This window comes from Octopus bimaculoides, chromosome 21 (genome assembly GCF_046866305.1).
Source record: "Octopus bimaculoides isolate indiv1 chromosome 21, ASM4686630v1, whole genome shotgun sequence".
NCBI classification, from domain to species: domain Eukaryota; kingdom Metazoa; phylum Mollusca; class Cephalopoda; order Octopoda; family Octopodidae; genus Octopus; species Octopus bimaculoides.
The window spans coordinates 7,886,500-7,908,119 of record NC_142948.1 but is presented as its reverse complement, the minus strand read 5'-3'; the positions used below and the strand labels follow the sequence as shown (position 1 = coordinate 7,908,119).

At 36.2% G+C, this 21,620-nt stretch overlaps 1 protein-coding gene and 1 non-coding gene across 14 annotated transcripts in view; both read right to left on the bottom strand.

Moving 5' to 3' along the window:
• LOC106880938 (palmitoyltransferase ZDHHC9) overlaps window positions 1–13,401 on the bottom strand; it is a 169,219-nt gene extending 155,818 nt beyond the window's left edge. For all 13 annotated transcript variants that reach the window (XM_089339432.1, XM_089339442.1, XM_089339434.1 and 10 more), the window contains exon 1: window positions 12,246–13,401. In XM_089339432.1, coding sequence (XP_089195558.1) covers window positions 12,246–12,547 — 302 coding nt within the window. In that variant the 5' untranslated portion in view covers window positions 12,548–13,401. The remainder of the gene's footprint in view (window positions 1–12,245) is intronic.
• Window positions 2,812–2,919, bottom strand: LOC128250491 (U6 spliceosomal RNA). Its single transcript, XR_008266509.1, has one exon. It is a non-coding gene; the product is annotated as a U6 spliceosomal RNA (small nuclear RNA).
• Window positions 13,402–21,620: the final 8,219 nt, after the last annotated feature.

The window sequence follows — 21,620 nt, the reverse complement described above, 5'->3', positions numbered from 1 at the left end:
TGTATACATAAATGTATATATACAAGTGTATACATACATGTATATATACAAGTGTATACATACATGTATATATACAAGTGTATACATACATGTATATATACATGTGGATACATACATGTATATATACATGTGGATACATACATGTATATATACATGTGTATACATACACATATATACATGTGTATACATACACATATATACATGTGTATACATACACATATATACATGTGTATACATACACATATATACATGTGTATACATACACATATATACATGTGTATACATACACATATATACATGTGTATACATACACGTATATATACATTGTATACATTCACGTATATATACATACACGTATATATACATATATACATACACCACGTATATAGTCATATATACATACACGTATACATACACATGTATATATACATATATATGCATATATATACATGCATATATATATATATATATACACACACACACACACATATATATATATATATATAGGTGTGTGTGTGTGTAATACATGTATACGCTCACGTACGCACAAGGCTCGTTAAATAATCAGAATAAGAAATGTGTTGAGTGAACGATCAATCTACATACATCAATTTCTGACACACCCCTTTATTGACTTCCGGTGTCTGACTGGCGAGAGTGCCACCACCACCACCATCATCATCATCATAACCACGAGACAAAATGACGTCAAGTAGATTAATTAAAAGAAAAATACGTTCGAGATAGTAGATGCAATGATTAAATAAGAATGAAGTTCTTGTTTAATCAAGGATTACTTGTTGACGACACCTAAGCATTATTTGCGACTATTAATGGTTATGCATGCAAAGAAAGACACACTACATATAGGTTTGTTTGTTAGTTTTGGACAAACAGACAGACGGATAGGTAGACAGATAGAGATAGACAGACAGACAGACAGAGAAATATAAATAATTCATAGTGGCCAAAGGCATATATATATATATGAACAACTTGTATGAATCAGGATAAATTAAACAATATGCAAGATAAACTCTTCATTCATTGAAGATTTACTCCACATCTAGAGAGAACAGAACAATCACTTGGTTGTAACTGGTACCATTTCCAAATGTGAAGGGGAGAGAATCTCAAGACTCAAGAATTCTCTAAAACTGACATGCCATTATAGAAAGGACAGTCTGAATGTTTATTGAGAAGTGGACAGCTACAGTCGCAAGTTTCTGCCCCAAGAGGCCATCATCAGCAGAGCAATTGTCCAACTTTATTTTCAGCAGATGAAACACACCGAAATATACAGAAAAAAGCAGAAGACGTTTATGGCTAAGGTAATTTACATAAATAATAAGAAAATGTGTTAAACGAAGCAACTCAGATTGGCCATGTGTGTGTATATATGTGTGTGTGTGTGTGTGTGTGGTTCAGATGTACAAAAAACAAAAGGGACAAGACATGTTAGAGAACAACAAGAAGGTGTATTAGTTTGATGCTTGGGAAGAATGGACAAGTCTTTGATGTTTTGAACCTACGCTCTTCAACAGAAAGGGATGAGAGGGGGAAAAATGCAGAGGGATTAATGGTTTAACATGAAATACATCTTGTTGTTTATAACTTTATACACTCCTTGTGGTTTCCTCTTGTGTCGTACTATGTATTCTATGTTTTGTAGAAAAGAAGCATCAGTTGTGGTGTGCAAGAGAGACGATTGCGCTGGTTTGGACATGTGGTGAGAATGAATGAGGATAGCTGCGTGAAAAAGTGCCACTCCCTAACAGTTGAGGGAACCCGTGGAAGAGGTAGGCCCAGGAAGACCTGGGCTGAGGTGGTGAGGCAAGACCTTCGAACATTGGGCCTCACCGAGGCGATGACTACTGACCGAGACCTTTGGAAATGTGCTGTGCGTGAGAAGACCCGGCAAGCCAAGTGAGATCGTTGCCAGTGCCCCTGGACTGGCTCTTGTGCGGGTGGCACATAAGATGTACCATCCTGAGCGTGACCGTTGCCAGTACCGCCTGACTGGCCTTGTAGGGTTTTCGAGCGAGATCGTTGCCAGTGCCCCTGGACTGGCTCTTGTGCGGGTGGCACATAAAAGACACCATTTCGAGCGTGGCCGTTTTCGTGCGGGTGACACGTAAAAGCACCCACTACACTCTGAGTGGTTGGCGTTAGGAAGTGCATCCAGCTGTAGAAACTCTGCCAAATTAGATTGGAGCCTGGTGTTGCCATCCGGTTTCACCAGTCCTCAGTCAAATCGTCCAACCCATGCTAGCATGGAAAGCGGACGTTAAACGATGATGATGATGATGATGAATACATTAAGGAACTTTTTTTATGAGTACCACCAGATTAGTTGAATCCATATAGTGTGACACACACACATATTTATAATCAACACACATACACATTTATATAATCAACACACACACACATTTATATAATCAACATACATACATTTATATAATCAATACACACACATATTTATATAATCAACACACACACATATTTATATAATCAACACACACACACATTTATATAATCAACACACATTTATATAACACAAATATATATATATATATATATATATATATATATACACATATATATATACAAGTAGAACAGAGAATTATATACATCTTCAAAAATTATTTACTATAGTACTGTTCTCAATAAATTCCACTCCACTCAGTATGCTGTAAAAAAATCTAATGAAGTGAACTCAGGATTTATCTATTGAGTGAAGAACCATTTAATTCATTATCATCATTTAACATCTGTTGTCCAAGCTGGCATGGGTGAGACAAAAAAAAACAAAATATGGAACACTTCACGAATTTGCATGTCATCCTTGTGCAGTAACCAAACTGATCTTTTCTGTATCGTTTCAATCTTAGTATATGTACTGCCGAAGCTATGTTCCTTATAATTCAATGTGGTTAGCCAGATGTGGATCATATTAGAGTGCTAATAAAGTACCTGAACAAATTCCAAAACCTTATTCGTTTACGTTAAATATGTATAACGTAGCATTAGTCAGGGCATCCAGCCATAGAAACCTTGTAAAAACAGAAATTAGAAACCAACACAGCCTCAGGCTTGCTGGATCCTGCCAGTTCATCCAATCCGTGCCAGCATGGAATATAGACGTTAAATAATGATATATAGTACAAAATGTACAGCATGTGTGTGAGGGAAATATAGAAGTACTTGTTGACAGGCAGATAGCAATAGAGATTTAGAGCACAGAGGACAAGTGGAAGTTCCTACAAGAACAACCTGTTGAGGACTACAAATTTGATTGGTTCAAAAGTACTAGCCAGACCAGAAGTAGCATTGTGGTGAAACAATGAAGGAGACAGAGCCATAGAAGTAGAGACGGGCTTGGAAAAACTGAAAGAAAGGAAACAGCAGAGAACTATAGCAAGTAGCAAGAAGAGAAACTAGGTAACAGGTGTGAAGCAGAACATGGAATGTTTGCCAATGTTCTATGACAAGAGGAAGAGCAGTATGAAGTATTCCAGATTGCAAGACAGTCTATCAGAGACAAGATGTAGAGGGACAATGGTGCACTTGCTTTTAGTGATTCTAAAAGAAAAAGGCACTGAAAGTGCAGCTTTAAAAGGCTATTAACTGTAAAAAATGCATGGGAGAAAAAGGGCCTTCCCAGAATGAACCCAACAAAGAGAAACCAACTGTTCTGAGCAAAGTAATTAAGGAGAAGGCTGGGAAAGCCCCCTGGACCATCAAGAGTAACTGCTGAGCTGCTTAAGATATCTGATAGTTGCCTTTAAGAACAGCAGATGTAGGTTGTACAAGGTGCCATACATGATGACTGGTGTAACAGCATCATAATCAACTGTTACATGAGCAAATAATATATATATATATATATATATATATATATATATATATATATATATAAAAGAGAGGTAATTATACGGGTATCAAATTACTGGACGATATGATGAGAGTCATGAAAAAGATATAGCTCAATTAATTTGGGAGAGAGTTAGCTGAGATGGAATGCAGTTCAGTTTTGTATCAGGGAAAAGTACTGCTAATGCCATCTTCCAACTGAGACAACTGCAGGAAAGGTACCTAGATAAGAAGAGTAAGTAACTACACCAGGAAGCCTTCAACTGAGTCCTTCACTCAGTGTTCTGGTGGTTATTGAGGAAGCTAGGAGATGAATGGCTTGTGAGTCATACAAGCCACATACAGGGTTGCTGTCAGCAAGGTAGAAATTAACAAATCAGTAATAAATTTAGTGTGCAGGTAAGTGTCTACCAGGGCTCAGTACTTAGTCCCCTTGTATTTATCAAAGTCCTGCAGGCCACAACAGAGTAGTTTAAGACTGGATACCTATGGAAACTCCTATCATGGTGATTACTTTGTTCTTATCACTGAACCTGTAACAGGATTAGAGAAGATATTCCAGCATGAAAGCAAAATTCAGAATCAAAGGGCCTTGTGGTTAATTAAGTAGATGTTAGTCTAAGTAACTACGAAAACTGATGGGAACCTGTTACCATTAGGGAACTGGACTTAAAATATAGAAAGAGTGAGTAGAAATTTGATATGATGAACCCAATGTAAATTGTGGAGACACAAGAGGTGCAGTGGAATTATAGAGGGGTTAACAGAGAAAGCAGACTTTGTATGTGACAGATACACAGGAACAATAAATATACAGGAAACTGATGCCCTCAAATGCCCAGGAGGATCCCTAAGGGTAGTAGATAGCTCCTGTTAACTAAGCAAATTAAGTAGCAGTGGTGATGTTCTGAAAGTACAGTGGCCAGTGTAGCAACTTTGCCAGCAAAAAGTTTCACTCTTAGAGTGAAAGACAGACTGTATGATGCCTGTGTAGCAATTTCTGTGTTACATGCTAGTGAAACACAAGCCCTGTAGAGGACCTGTGAAGACTAGAAAGGAATGAGGCAAGTATGCACCACTGGATGTGCAGCATTAGCGTGCATGATCAATAGAGCACAAATGTACTGAGAGAAAAACTAAGCATAAGAGTAATTCAGATGAAATATGAGGGGGTGCTGAAAAGTTCCTGGCTTTAAGGGTGTTGTGAAAGGCCCAGTTGGAGACCCATCCTTCTGAGTTCTTTTACAGGGCTCAGAAAAACTGAAGGACTGCTGCAATAGGTGTGTGAATTAAATCATAATTAACTGATTCTCTTGTATTTTCTTTTACCCAAAGCCAGGAACTTTTCAACACCTGCTTCATATGCAAAGAGAGAAGACTGCAGTGGTTTGAGCATGTGATGTACATGCATGAAGAAAGCTGTAAAAAGAAGGGCTGATCACTCACAGTAGATAGATCCTGTGGAAGAAGACCTAGGAAGACTTGGAATGACATGGTGAAGGCAGGACTCAAGATGCTGAGACTCATGGAAGAGCTATCAGAGATCTAAGATGATTAACAATACACAGAAACTGAGAAGAAGACCTGCCCAGCCATACTAAAATATTGTGTCTAAGGCTCTCAAAGCCTAATGGGTGAGCACACAATCAAGACCCTGTGAAATTGATAACTCCTGCATCTACCTCCCCTCCCCAAACTACCGCTCAAGACTGAGTCCCTTCCCCAAGCCATTTCCTATTGACATCCATCTTTCACGCTTCATCAACCACCCACTCCCCACTTCTGGTTGGTATTCATTTCCATCTCTCACTCTTCCCCCAACCCACTACTAATCACCTGATTAACCATCCCTCCATCACTAACATTATTCTGCTACTGTAAAAAAAAAATTTTTTTAAATTAAAGCAGAACCTGTTCCTGATATTCTGTACAGTTAACCACAATTCCCTCTCCTCATTGCTAGTCCACTCTTAACATCAACCCTTCATTCTTATCATCCCCGCCGCCATTCATTTCCCATCCATGTTCACCATTCATTAACATTCATTCTCTATTTATATCTAACCAGTGAAGGCATGTGGCTTAGTGGTTAGGGTATTTGGCTCATAATCATAAGATCATGAGTTCAATACTCAGCAGCAGGTGTGTCCTTGAGCAAGATGTTTTATTTCATGCTGCTCCAGTCCACACAGGTGACAAAAATGAGTTGGACCTGTAATTTAGACGGTCATGCTGAATCTCCTCAAGAACTACAATAAGGATCTGGTGTTGCCATCCGGTTTCACCAGTCCTCAGTCAAATCGTCCAACCCATGCTAGCATGGAAAGCGGACGTTAAACGATGATGATGATGATGATGATGTGTCTACACAGTGCTCAGCCACTTGCACATTAATTTCCCAAGCTGGCTGTTCCGTTGATCGGATCAACTGGAATCCTTGTCATAACCGACAGAGTGCCAGAGTATCTGACCACCTCCATCCAATGTTTACATCCATCTCAATCTCCTCCCTCACTCTTACCTTACTCACCATGATCCCTAACTCTTCTGTAGTCACATTCCCTTCCGATACATCTCTAGGAGAGATTACTATGAGGAAGGGTACATTCTAGCACAGTGGTTCCCAACTTTTTCACTACCAAGGATCCCTTTTATTTAAACAAGTTTTCCCATGGACCCCAAGGTATTGAAAGGTCTGTCAGCTTAACATGCTGACAGACCACCAAGGGTCCACAAACCACAAGTTGGGAACCACTGATCTAGCATCTTGTCACCACCATATTTACCTCTCCTTGGGTTCCACTCCAGTCTTCCCCTCTACCCATGTAAAATGCAGGATAGCTACAACAGAAAACCCGTTTCCAATTCCCCCATGATACTTCAACTCCTGAAAACCTCAATTAAAGCAACCACCCTACTTCTTCCTCACTCTTTCAATTGAGGAACTCTTCAGTTTTGCAAGTTACAAAGCAACCACTGTAGTGCCTTAGGTACACTTTGCAAAACACATGGTTAGAGAGGGCTTCCAGACAGAGAAATAATACAAAAACTGGGACACTAAAACAAGATGTTGTCCTCTGAAATGGTGGACCCTGTCAAAATATGCAACCAAAGTCATTTTGGAAAGCAGATGTAAAAGGATAACTATTACATATATATCACATGTATAGATACATACAAATTGTACATATATAATACTTGTATATATCTAATACTACATATATATATATATATATATATATATATAAGTACTATTACATATATGTATATATTAAATATAGTTAACTATATACTCTCTGAGTGGTTGGCGTTAGGAAGGGCATCCAGCTGTAGAAACTCTGCCAAATCAGACTGGAGCCTGGTGTTGCCATCCGGTTTCACCAGTCCTCAGTCAAATCGTCCAACCCATGCTAGCATGGAAAGCGGACGTTAAACGATGATGATGATGATGATGAGTACTGTGCAAAAGTCTTTGGCCACTTTCAACTATTGTAAATTTCTACTAATTGCCAACTTATAAGTGGATGTTTCTCATTGCATTTTTGTGGGGTAAGAGTCTGATGCTTTGGGGATACATAAAAAGTGATGGTTCAAGAAAGTTGGTTAAAACTGACGGTAACTTGAAGAGTGCGAAATACATTCAGTTGTTGAAGGACAATTTGATACCAGACTTGGATGAAGGTGAAATTTTTCAGCTCCATGCCATAGATCATGTGCAACACAACAGAGTCTGGCTGATGAAGGTGTTACCATGTTGAAAGATTGACCAGCTCAGAGCCCTGACTTAAATATCATCAAACAAATGTGGTCAGAACTAAAGAGAAGAGTTCATCAGAAGAATCCAGGCAATCTTGAAGAGACATGGGAGCTCAACCACAGAGAATGGCATCTCATAACTGTGAAGATGGTGAAGGATTTATATGCATCTCTTCCTAGGCATACTGAAGCAATTATTCAAGCTAAGAGAAGCCACATAAAATATTAACAATGTACAGTAACTTCTTGAAATGAACATTATGTAATAAATTTTCATTATAGACATTTTTCTGTTTTAAAACACTATCTTTTTTGGTTTATGTAAGGTGACCAAAAACTTTTGTACAGCCATTTTTGGTGGTCATATTACATATTTCCCTTTCATTCAGAACCCCTACTACAAAATATAATGATTAGGTATGGAAATGATTCTAACAGGGCCACTGTTTCATCTGTAAAAAACACAATGCAAAACATCCACTTGTAAGTTAGCAATTAGCAGAAATTTACAATAGTTGAAAGTGGCCAAAGACTTTTGCACAGTACTGTACATGTGTGTGTGCATGTGTGTATATACTTTATATATATATATATATATATATATATATATATATATATCTTATGATATATATATGTGGATGTGCAATATACATAATGTTTAAATGTATGTTGGTGTGACAAGAAGCTTGCTTCCCAACCATATAGTTCCAGGTTCAGTTCCACTATGTGGCACCTTGGGCAAATGTCTTGTGGGTGGATTTGGTAGACAATGTATGTATGTATATCATCATCATTTAACGTCCGCGTTCCATGCTGGCATGGGTTGGAATGTTTGATAGGAGCTGGCCAGGTAAAAGACTACACGGGGTATTAAATATATATAAAATACCATACGAAATGGACTATTTATTGATAGTATATCTGCTCCCAGGATGATGTAAAAATAACATGGTTGAAACTGGAGATAATGTTGGTAATTGAGAAACTATCTTCTATGATATTAAATATACTCTTTTTCAACCCTGTTGTTCAAATACATACCACTGGCCACTCTGAGTTATTCTTTTTGTCTTTTACTAGTTTCAGTCATTGCACTGTGGCCATACTGGGGCTTCACCTTGAAAATGGGCTCCAGTACTTTTTTTTTTTGACACAGAACTTATTCTATCAGTCTGCGAGAACACAAACAAACCAACACCAGTTATCATCAAATGGTAGCAGGGATGACAAACACATATATATATACATATATGTGTGTGTGTGTGTGTGTGTGTGTGTGTGTATACACACACACACACACACACACACACATACATGGCAGGCTTTTTCAGGTTTTATCTACCAAATTTACTCACAAGGAATTGGTTAGCACAGAGTTATAGTAGAAGACACTTGCCCAAGGTGACAGCAATGGGACTCAACTCAAAACCAGGAAATTGCAAAGCAAGCTTCTCAACAACACAGCTACACTAGCTATATAATTGCACCTTATTTAATTTAGCCCATTTTCCTTTCAATTATGCAAATTACCCGGACCATATATGGTTTGTACTCTTTTGTAAATGTCTACTTAGACATATACAAAAGAGTACAAACCATATATGGTCCATCTGCTTGAGGTAAGGTAGGACAACTTCTGTGCTGATGATGTCTATTGAGGCAGAAACGTCCACAGCAGGCCTCTTGTCTCCAGATAATCACACTGTCTATTCTTTAATGGCATGTCAATTTTGGAGAATTCTAGATTCTTCAGATTATCTCCCTTCCTCATTTGTTGCTGGTCCCAGTTTCCAGCAAGTGATTTCATTACCATTCCTCGAAGATAAGTTCGATATGTCAAGAATTTACCTTGTATGGAATTTAAAATACCCTTAATTTAAAAACTGTGTTTCTGTGTGTGTGTGTGTGTCTAAACATATGTATAGGGAAAGCAGACATTAAATGATTAAATATATACACACACACACACACTCCATTTGACCCATGTGAATGTTAAAATGATGTGTGTGTGTGTGTGTGTGTGAGTGTGTGTATATGTATATATATGTGTATATATATATATATATATATAGTATTGTGTATATAAATATATTATACTATTTATACAGAGAGAGACAAGGAGAGAAAGTAGTGTGAGTGTGTATATATGTATAATATATTGTATACACGTATGTACCGTGTGTGTATGTATATATATATAGAGAGTATATATAGACATATATTGTGTGTACATATGTAGTGTATACATATATATATATATACACACAAATATATATATAGAGTATATATATATATGTATATATCACACAATTATTCACTTATACATTACTAGACGTCAAAAACATTCCTCAAAAACAATTAGGTTCACGATTTTTTCTTTAAGTTTCGTAACAGAATTCCTGTTGTCATATGAGTAAGATGCTGTTAATACGAAAGCCGTTTTTTATATTGCTTATTCGATTGTTAGTAATTTCGCGTTTAACTATTGTTTTAATTTCCTTCGTTTGTAGCCACTTCCTAATCCTGGCCATGTGCCTCGATGACAGACAGCAACACTACTTGTAGTAGCACTGCGTGTGTGTGTAGGTGAATATGTGTTACGAATACCGAGTTTCTATATATAATTCTTACACCAGAATGTTGTTGACAGTACCTTCGAAGTTTCCGCCAGCTAAGCCACCGATGGCTTAACAGGCCGAAACTTCGATGTCGCTGTCCACAACATTCATCGTTTAAGAACAAATTTGTACTCTACAAAAGTATTGAGTAACCTATCAGATTAATAAAAAATTGGCGATCTTTGGTAAAGATCGCCGAAGACACTTTTTACGGAAAAGCTCGATATTCCGGCCTAGTATCGAAAGATCGCCCAAAAAATTGTTTTTAGGGAGGAGGAAAAGAATACGTACACCACCCGTCTTCGGGGTAACAAAAACTAACCCTAAACCCCGAGTGTACGAATTATTTACTTTCGCCGTTTTTAATACAACTGAACATAAAAAAACAAACGTATATATATATATATATATATATATATATATATATATATATATATACACACACACGCGCACGCATAGATTTACTTTGTATTCACACAGACACATATTATAATGTGTGTGCATGTGTATGTATATATATATATAACCTAGCCTTCATAAAGGTTACATACACGTACGTGTATGTTCCGTTTACAGTATCAGGCTATGTATATATCGAGAAAGACATATATTTTTAATACCTAAAAAGAGAAAGATTGAGAGAGATGGAAGTTCGTTCTAAATATTTCATAAAACACCATTAAATAATCATATTGATAGTGACTTTGGTTGTCCAGGAAGATCGAAAAGAAAAAGATAAGCACGCATTAGTTGGAAATCAATAATATATATATATATATATATATATATATATATATATATATATATATATATTAATAAGCTATGAACAATTATGATATCTGCAAAACGTGAGGCAACCTAAATTAATAAGGGCTTCTATATAGAATGGTGTGTAAATGCTACTAGATATGATGGTAGAATTAATAGAGATGTGTAGAGATATACAGCAGCATAGAGGGATATGTATAAAGGTAATGAAACGTTTAAATGTTAGATTGGGAGGTTGATTCTATGTAGAAATAGGGGAGGAAATGAAGACACGGGATGTGAATTGATATAGGAAGCAGAGACTTGTAGCTTGCTTATACATATATACCTACATATATACATACATACAACACACACACCATAAATGAGCGAGCTGACATCATATGTAATAGAGCTAGCCTGATCAGTGATAGATTTATAGATGAAGCGAAACATATAATATATATGTGCGTGTGTTCGAGAAAGAAAAAGGAAAAATATGTAGATAAATGTTGACATTTGTATTTTAAATGAAGAAAATCTTTTCCGTTTGTAATTAATAAACTGATGGGTGGGAGAAAGTGAATGAAAACCGAAGGAAAAAAGAAAGGTTAAAATTATTCTGTAGCTTCTGGAAATAAGATGAGAATAAACCAGCAGTGAATGGATAGAGAGAGAGAGAGAGAGAGAGCTTACAACTGTTGAATCATGATGAATTAATATTGAACAGCAACAGAGTAGAACGAATAAATGGAATGGGTGCAAATATATATGTGTGTGTATGTGTGTGTATAAAATTGAAATTTTTGTTTCCATTTCCAGTTGATAGTACTACACATGATCACCTGGAATTTATCATTTTCTTTGAAACTGTGTATACCTTTTAACTTACAAACAATATATATATATATATATATATATATATATATATATATATACACATACACAGGGAGAGAGATGCAGTTTCGATCGTAAACATATATAATGTCTAGTTAATTTTAAAGACTACGCAAATGTATATATATTTACAGAGAAAGAAATCAAATACATAAGTCTTATATTAGTTTATGTGTTAGTATGATGAAGTTGAAGTGAGATATTTTCAACTTAGTAAATGAATGGGAAGATGAAGAAAAAAAACAGAAAAAATAAAGTTCTGAAAGAGAAAACAAAAACGATAAATGGTACGAGAAAGGTATAAAATAGATATCAAGAGCAACAAGCATTTAGAAAATGGTCAATACATACTCGAAGCAAAAGAACAAGCCGCTCGTAAGAATTATCAAGGTACAAGTAAAGTAAAAAATTCCAGTATGTTTCGCCATCATTATTCGGCCGTCACAACAGAATTTGTTCTTTCCCGGAAAAATCTCCCATTTGCGGACTTTCTTTGGCATTTTGCTGCCGGGTATATCCTGTTCGGATAATTTCGTTGGAGACTCCGTGGAAACAGCAGTGTACGAGTGATCTTTCATTACCCCTAAAGGACCTCCTTCTTCTCCAACGACAACGACCAGCCCGGGACCGCTATCCCCTTCGTCGTCAGGCATGAAATAAATAATAATAACACTTAATAGCTATAATTTTTTTTGTCTGTTTGTTGGTTTGAGTTTGTGTTGTGTGTGTGTTTTGTGTTGGTTCCCCCTTGAATGGTCTATTCAACCGTGACAATCCAAAAAAAAATGAAAAAAAGATAAAACGTCCTGTGTGTATTTCGAGAGGGAGGGGTTGTGGTTATATACCGTTTCGGTTTGGTTCTTCTTTTAATATATGTAGAATAAAATAATTTATGTCTAAGTCAACAAGCAAATGATTTCAGCTGTATGAAAATGTTTAAAAAATTATCGTAAATTTTAAGAAGATCTACATATATATATATCAATGTATTTATACAAGGTCTAGATCAAGACACTACATATAGAGTAGACGAAAAGACATTTGCTGTCTGGGACAGCAAGCAACAATGTGTTGAAGGTAAGTCTTGTTTTTGATTGATCGTTTTGGTTTTTCTTTTCTTTTGTTTCACACAACACTGTTTTCTTTTCTCTTGTGTAATTTCCTATAGATGGTTATTAATGTCCAGCTGCGATTTCAATAAACGATAGACAGATATATATACATACATACATACATAGAAGCTAGCATTCATTTAACTGTGACATCGAAGAGAGGAGAACTGGCTGGAGAATGCATCGGTTTTCCCCTAGCATCTTTCGCGATCCAGTTCCTTTCTTCGATTCCTCCTCCTTTCTCTTATCCTTCTTCTTTTCCTGGAAATAATACGTTGCCGCCGGTTTTCTTCTTAACCAATTTCTGTAGGAGAAAGGTTTCAGAAGTTGGCGAGAACAGGTTCTGCATAAACATTACATCACCGTTCAAGCTATTCAAGCAGATCTTCCTGTTTGGGCAGAAGTTGAATTAATTGCGCAGGCGCACAACACGCTTTTCGCTGACAACTACGGAAGACCATAAAGCTACAAGCATTAACCGTGATTAGGAAAGCTTCTAACATGAGACGTTGACGTGAAAAATATTTATTATTTTTAATATAAGCCACAAGGCCAGAAATTTTGATGGGTGGGGGATTAATCAATTCATCGATCACCTCATCGACCCCCCCCCCAACACTTTGATAAGTACTTTATTTTACCGAAACCCCGAATGAATGCAATGTAAAGTTGGTCTCGGTGAGATTTGAACTCAGAATGTAAAGAACCGGAAAAAATACCGCAAGGCATTTTATGCGACGCTCTAATAATGATAGGTCCTGCGTCGGTTTCGACGAAGAACATTCAGTTTTTTTTTTTTTGTTGTTTTTTTCGATCGGCTGAACTGTCTGCTTGTTAAATTAGCGTCTAAGTGAACGATGTTACACAGCTATATGTACCCTTGATAAAATTCTTAGACTGGAACAGCGTGACACAGTAGGGAGACAAGGCTAGAACTTTAAATTACATGTAGAAATCGTGGGACAGGTTTGACAACAGATTCTACCTTCCTAATTTCGATTACAAAGCTCGAATCAATCCGAGTCTAATGTAAGTGACATTTGTCCGAGATACGACGCATCGGGGTGTTAATAATTTAAAATGCAGACAAGTTGTTTCAACAGGTCGAAATTCGACCGAGGACTCGACTTCTTGAGAGCTTACATTTTCTATTATTCAACCGTGGCGATCGTTCATATATACATATATATAAGCTAGCTTTGTAAGAGTACGAAAATGAGTTGGCAGGTTGGTGCACTAAATGTAAGCATCAATGACGTAATTGAAATCACATGGCTACATGCCACCAGTACCGGGTATCGAAACCGGGTCGTAGACTCGGTTCCTCGGTCTACAGAAGGTGTAACTTGTGCTCCAAAGCACTCGCTACAAAAATTAGTAATAATTTTATCTCAGTAATAATACCTTTATTCCACTCGTCGTGTCATATTCTGTGAAAAAATAGTTACTTATTATTCTAATGAGTTTTTCTTATTGCATACACATTTTTTTTCCCCTTTTAAGCTTTGTCACATTACCGACGACACTTTATTTCAATTTACTTGTACCACATTTACAAATTCCTGGAAACTCTATTTTTAAGCTTTCGTTTCTCAGTCTGAAAATAAATACATCGCAATCATAAGTATCGAAGTCCTTGAATTTAGTATAGATTAAATCTTCATACTATAGATGCCATAAATTAAAGACACCTCATCTTGGCAGAGACCATCCTAGTGACATTGCTTAAAGTATGTGTCACTGGGAGCAGTCTTTGAATTTCCCCCGCCCCCATAAGCCTGTACGAGTTATTGCAGCAGACTAGAGCTCTGGAAAAACCGTCTTCCAAGGCTTCTTTGAGTTTCCATTTACCAAATCCAATCACAAGGCTTTGGTCAGACCGAAGCTATTGCAGAAAACACTTGCCCAAGGAACTGAACTGAACCTGGAACCATGTGGTTGGGAAGCAAGCATCTTACCACACAGCAATGACTGCACACACACACACACACACACACATACACATATATATATATATATATATATATATATATATATATATATATATATATATATATATATATATATATATATATATATATATATATATATATATATATATATATATATATATATATATATATATATATATATATATATATATATATATATATATATATATATATATATATATATATATATATATATATATATATATATATATATATATATATATATATATATATATATATATATATATATATATATATATATATATATAATGGAGGTGCAATGGCCCAGTGGTTAGGGCAGCGGACTAGCGGTCATAGGATCACGGTTTCGATTCCCAGACCAGGCGTTCCGAGTGTTTATTGAGCAAAAGCACCTAAAGCTCCTTGAGGCTCCGACAGGGGGTGGTGGCAAACCCTGCTGTACACTTTTACCACACCTTTCTCTCATTCTTTCTTCCTTTATATGTTATACATGTATTTCGAAGGGCCAGCCTTGTCACGCTGAATCTCCCCGAGAACTACGTTAAGGGTACATGTGTCTGTGGAGTGCTCAGCCACTTGCACGCTAATTTCACGAGCAGGCTGTTCTGTTGATCGTATCAACTGGAACCCTCATCATCGTAACCGACGGAGAGTGCCAACCATATATATAATATATATATATATATATATATATATATATATATATATATAAAATATATGCTGAGACCCCCTTCGGTCATGACTGACCATGGGATTGCACCTAGAAAGTTACCCTCCGAGGCACAAGTCTGGGCAAGGTTGTTTTTTATGGAAGACCAGCAGTTGCCCATGCATACCGGCCTTCCCTCTCCACGCCACCAGTGTTATCCAAGGGAAAGGCAAAGGGGCCGATACAGCTTGGCACCTGTGACGTCGCAACTCATTTCTACAGCTGAGTGAACTGGAGCAATGTGAAATAAAGTGTCTTGCTCAAGAACACAACACGCAGCTTGGTCCAGGATTCGAACTCACAACCTCTCGATCATAAGCTCAATGCTCTAATAACCACTGAGCCATGCACCTTCACGATCCCAAATTATCCATGAATATATCAGTGGCCAGAACATGCAACCAAAACATTATTATTTAAGAAGAGTGCAATACTTGTCAATAAATCACAATTATAACGGTGAAGGTTAAAAACCCTTACATGCCTAGAAATAGCAGTCAAAACCACCAGATATAGATATATATAGATATAGATATATACACACATATATATATATATATAGATATATATATGTATATATATATATATATATATATATATATATATATATATATATATATATATATATATATGTGTGTGTGTGTATATATATATATATACATATAGAGATATATATAGATATATACATATAGAAATATATATAGATATATAGGTAGATAGATATATAAATCTTAAAATTTACCCTAAAAATTTGGGGTCATCTTATACCACCATTCTAAAAATCAAACTTTGAATTTTAAGTGATTTTATAAGTAAGCTAGCTTCGACCTTGGTGCAATAACCACAAACATTTATGAAAAGATTAACAAAATATTTTTTTTAAATATAATATAGGTAATAAAAACATTTTTACTTTATATATTATTGGCATATCTTCATAATAAATAGCCTATTCAAGAGATAATTCTATATCGTTGAAATCAACTTTTATCTATGCGAGCTCAGCCGAGAAAATATAAGCATCGAGATATGGTTGCACTCACAGTAACCTTTATCTTTAACTAACCTTTGAAAACTTCTAATGGTGATATATAACTGTAGTAATAAAATATTTATATTTTTTATAAAATATCTATTATCATTTGGTGGTAAATAACACAATTTGGATCACACATAACCTTTCTTTTTCAATAAAATTATTTGGCAGTAGTTGCATTTAAAGCACAAGACATTATAATTTTTTTTATTTCCTATCAAGATAAATAATATTAATAAAACATCAAACCTGCCACATGCATTTATCTAAAAGCCATCAAATTCTTCACAATCATCAGTATCTGTTTCTAAAAGTTCCTCATACATATCACAAGATTCATCACATATACCATCATTGTCAAGATTCTAGTCTGGTTCTGGTGAATCGACTTCATCGTTGCTATTGTACAGAATATCATCTTCAGCACCATCCATGGCATTAGAGATACTGCATTTTTTAAATGATTTTATCACATTTTCTACTTTAACTTTGTCCAATACCTTTGTAACAAAGTTACAAAGAACATCAAGTAAGACAACACGCATAGCTAGCTAGCAAAAGCTAGCCTGTCCACAGATGGTTTTGTAATTTAGCTGTCGACTTATACAGCAGATACGAGATAAATTCATGAAATTTTTTACAAATTTTAACCCAGTCTTATCTAAAGGTTGTTTTATCCATGGAAATATACACTATCTATATTTTCATCTCTTCCTATATGTGTGTGTATGTACACAGACATGCAGCAAGTAAATAGACACCTTTAATATTCAAAATTTTTGATCTCTGCGTCTTAATATATTTTCAGCAGTAGAATTTACAATGTAATTATTCTTTTTCGTTCCAGATCCCATTATATTAAACATTTGTGAAGAGTAACCATGCCACGCACAAAAAATTGAGCAGAACCGTCAGATTTTCAAAGAGGTCGTATTGTTGGGCAATCTGAGGCTGGTCTTAGCCAGCGAAAAATTGCCGAAAATCTTCAAATTCCTGTTGCTATTGTTAAGAGAATTATAGTGCAATTTAAAAGCCAAGGAAAAGAATCAACAGATTCTCATCCCAGCTGGAGCAAGGACACAGCCTTGCTTTACCCTGTTTTTTATTTGGAAGGCGGCTGATGTCGAACCATTGTGCTGTATGATTCCTTGCATATCATCATGGAAAGATTTGATGATCTTCAGCAGCTTTGGTGGACATCCGATTTTTTGGAGCAGGATGAAGAGGCCTTTTCTACTTACCAAGTCAAAGGCCATATATAATGGCATTTTCTGCTCTCTGGACTTCTCCTGAAGTTGGCGTATGGAGAATATTATGTCAATAGTTAATCTGCTTCTTCTAAAGCCACACTGCGATTCTGGATAAATTCAAGAAGCAAGCAGTTGTAGCCTGTACAGGATAACGCAAGCAAAGGTCTTTCCATTACTATTTTCTGAAACAAAGATTATACAGAGCTGGCAAAAAAGGCAGCAATGACCCAAAAAAGGTATGTCCTCAAATACCTTACACACCTGTATATATATATATATATTACTTTAAGATTAAAGTTGGCTAGGAGATACTCAGCCACCTATCGTATAAGGCAAAGTGCTGGTCGTCAGCTATGTTAATGGAGAAGTTCCCCATGGCGAAATAGCCGGTTTTCAGTTTTAACCAATTTATGGTCAAAGGGAAGCAACTCTGCATTGCAGCTGCATCAATAATAATAATAATAAATTATTATTAATTATAAATTATAATTAATTATAAATTATTAATAAGCATCTGGCAAAAATAACTGCTTTAAAAAGTTACATTGTGGCCATTATCGTTGATGTTGTGTCAGTAAGCCAAGTCTTCTACTAATCATCACAGGTTGACCAATAACAAGGGAAACTGTGTAGAGGGCTATTAAACACCTGTATAATACAGTCCAGGGCCAAGTATTCAACAAGCTTGAAACCAAAAGAATCCCAACATTCTGGACTTAGCAATTGTCTGGAGACAGCCCTAGGTATGTACTTAATTATGAAATAAAATTTGAAAAGTAAAGAACTTAACAAATTCAGATAAATATATTTCTAAAGTATTGCCATTTTGGTACTAATCCACTTAATATATGCCATACTATACAATGTATACGATATAATGATTATAGGATGAAAATTAAACAAAGAAAAATGAAGAATATAGTTTTATTTAACAGATGCAGATACAAATTTATACATTTCTAATGCAGAATATGTTTAATCTGTATTCATTCACTCAATATTCCTAAAATAACGCATATATCGTACAGTATCATGTATACAGCATAATATTTACGATTCTGAAGCAGAGTGTGTTTAATCTTTATCTGTCCATTTAAGAAAGTTAAGGACAAAACTATTTTTAACACGCTATGCGCAAATTCACCAACTTCAAAAACAAGGTCTCTTTATTCAATACAAGGGAAAATATACTGCATGATTTTGCACAATAATCCACAGTACTCCCATACTTCTGAAAATCCAGATAAGAGGTCAGCTACCAAATATGTATGCATGCATGTGTGTATATATATATATATATATATAGGTGCAGGAGTAGCTGTGTGGTAAGTAGTTTGCTTACCAACCACATGGTCCCAAGTTCAGTCCCACTGTGTGGCACCTTGGGCAAGTGTCTTCTACTATAGCCTCGGGCCAAGCAAAGCCTTTTGACTGGATTTGGTTAACGGAAAATGAAAGAAGCCTATCGGGGTGTGTGTACAAGGTTGACCAAAAGTCACCTGACAGTAAATCTAAACCATTTAATTCTAAGATTTATTTATGTTTAACAAGTGAATGAATTTAATAAAAGCATCTAAATATGAAACATCATGAAAATTGTTTAAACTGAAATCCTTCTTGAGCAACACATTTTTCCATGTTGGTGTGTTTATGTCTCAATAACTTAGCAGTTCAGCAAAAGAGACTGATAGAATAAGTACTAGGCTTACAAAGAATAAGTCCTGCGGCCGATTTGTTTGACACCAGAGGTGATGCTCCAGCACAGCTGCAGTCAAATGACTGAAACAAGTAAAAGAATAAAAGACAATGTATAATGGTAGCCTCTTGTAGTTCGAGACAGACAGTTCTGAAATTTCTTGCTGAACAACCTGTGCAAATAGTTTATAGTGATCAGATGTATCCGTCTTACATTAGGTCACTCCCTCCACCAAGTTGATGTTGCCCAAACAGGCACACAGTGTGCCACATGTCGGGTGTCATAATAATTGCAGAACAATGTGTAACGAAATGTTTTGCTCAAGAACACTACGCCCCACCTGGCTCAGGAATTGAAATCACAATCTCATGATTGTTAGTACAACCCCCTAACCACTAGACCATGCGCCCTCGGTATACATATATTCTAACTCTACTCTGGTGATTGTTTTATGTATATTGATTCTTTCCTAATATTTCTAATATAAATGAATGACTCATTCATGAACAAGCAATCTTTCGCATCTCTTCCAGTTTGGCTTTGATCCCACTGGTTGGGTGTAGGCGTTGCGTCTATTTGTTTATTTGTCGTCGGTTTGTTTCTGTATGTTGGAACATCACAGCTCTGATATTTTTTATATCATATCAATTTTATGACATATTTATTTGTTTAACAGTCTAATCACATCTCTTTTATTTATACATGCTTCAGTCGTTATACGGTGGCCATGCTGGGACACAGCTTTGCAAGGTTTTATTCAAACATATCGACTCCAGCAATAATTTATTTTTCAAAGATCAAGTGTTTACTTTATTGATTTCTTTTGTCAGATCGCTAATGTCACAGGGATGTAAATAAACCAACATCAGTTGCCAAGCGATGGGAGGTGGGAGGCAAACACAAAGACACACATACATACATATACATATATATGAAAAAATTCTTTTAGTTTCTGTCTCCCAAATGCACTCATGATATAAATTATTTTATTCTTTTATTCTTTTATTCTTTTATTCTTTTATTCTTTTATTCTTTTACTTGTTTCAGTCATTTGACTGTGGCCAGCATCACTTTGGAGGGTTTTTTTTTTAGTTGACAAAATCAACCCCAGGGCTTAATTTTTTAAAGCCTAGTACTGATTCTATTGGTCTCTTTTGCTGAACTGCTATATTACAGGGATGCAAACACACCAACACTGGTTGTCAAGCAGTGATGGGGGTGGGAGTGACAGACATAAAGACACACACACATCGATGTATACATATATATATGAAGGGCTTCTTTCAGTTTCTGTCTACTAAATCCACTCACAAGGCTTTGGTTGGCCCAGTGTAGAAGACACTTGTCTAAGGTGCCACGTAGTGAGACTGAACCCAGAACCATGTGGTTGAGAAGCAACACATGTGCCTATATATATATATACACAAACACACAATCATGCCTGTACATATATATATATATATATATATACTGGGTAATGCCAGGTGTATCAGCAAAATTGTCCAAATTTTAGATTTAGTTTCATAGCTTTATATCTCAGGATTGCTAGTTCATGTTCATAACCTGCGTGACCTGGTCCACAGTTTCTTCCCTATTCCTGTCTCCTAGCCTGGCTCTTTCCCCTGCTCTCTCTATCCTTTCCTGTACATTGGTCAAACGAGACGCCACTTGGTTGACTGGTTCGCAAAGCACCTCCGAGACATTAAACTCAGCAATGACACTCCAGTCTTGCTCTACCGGTCATTCACTACATCTGTCTGTGTTCGGACTGTCTCTGCACTAGGGTCACCCAGACTTCTGCCTTCGCTGTGAACAGGAATTAATCTTGACTCTTTGTTCCTTTGTGCCATATGGGCTCAACTCACTACCTCTCTACATGACACCGACCCCACACAGATTCCCACATGCCTCCTACACCTACACACCTGCATACCGCCTATACACCAGGAT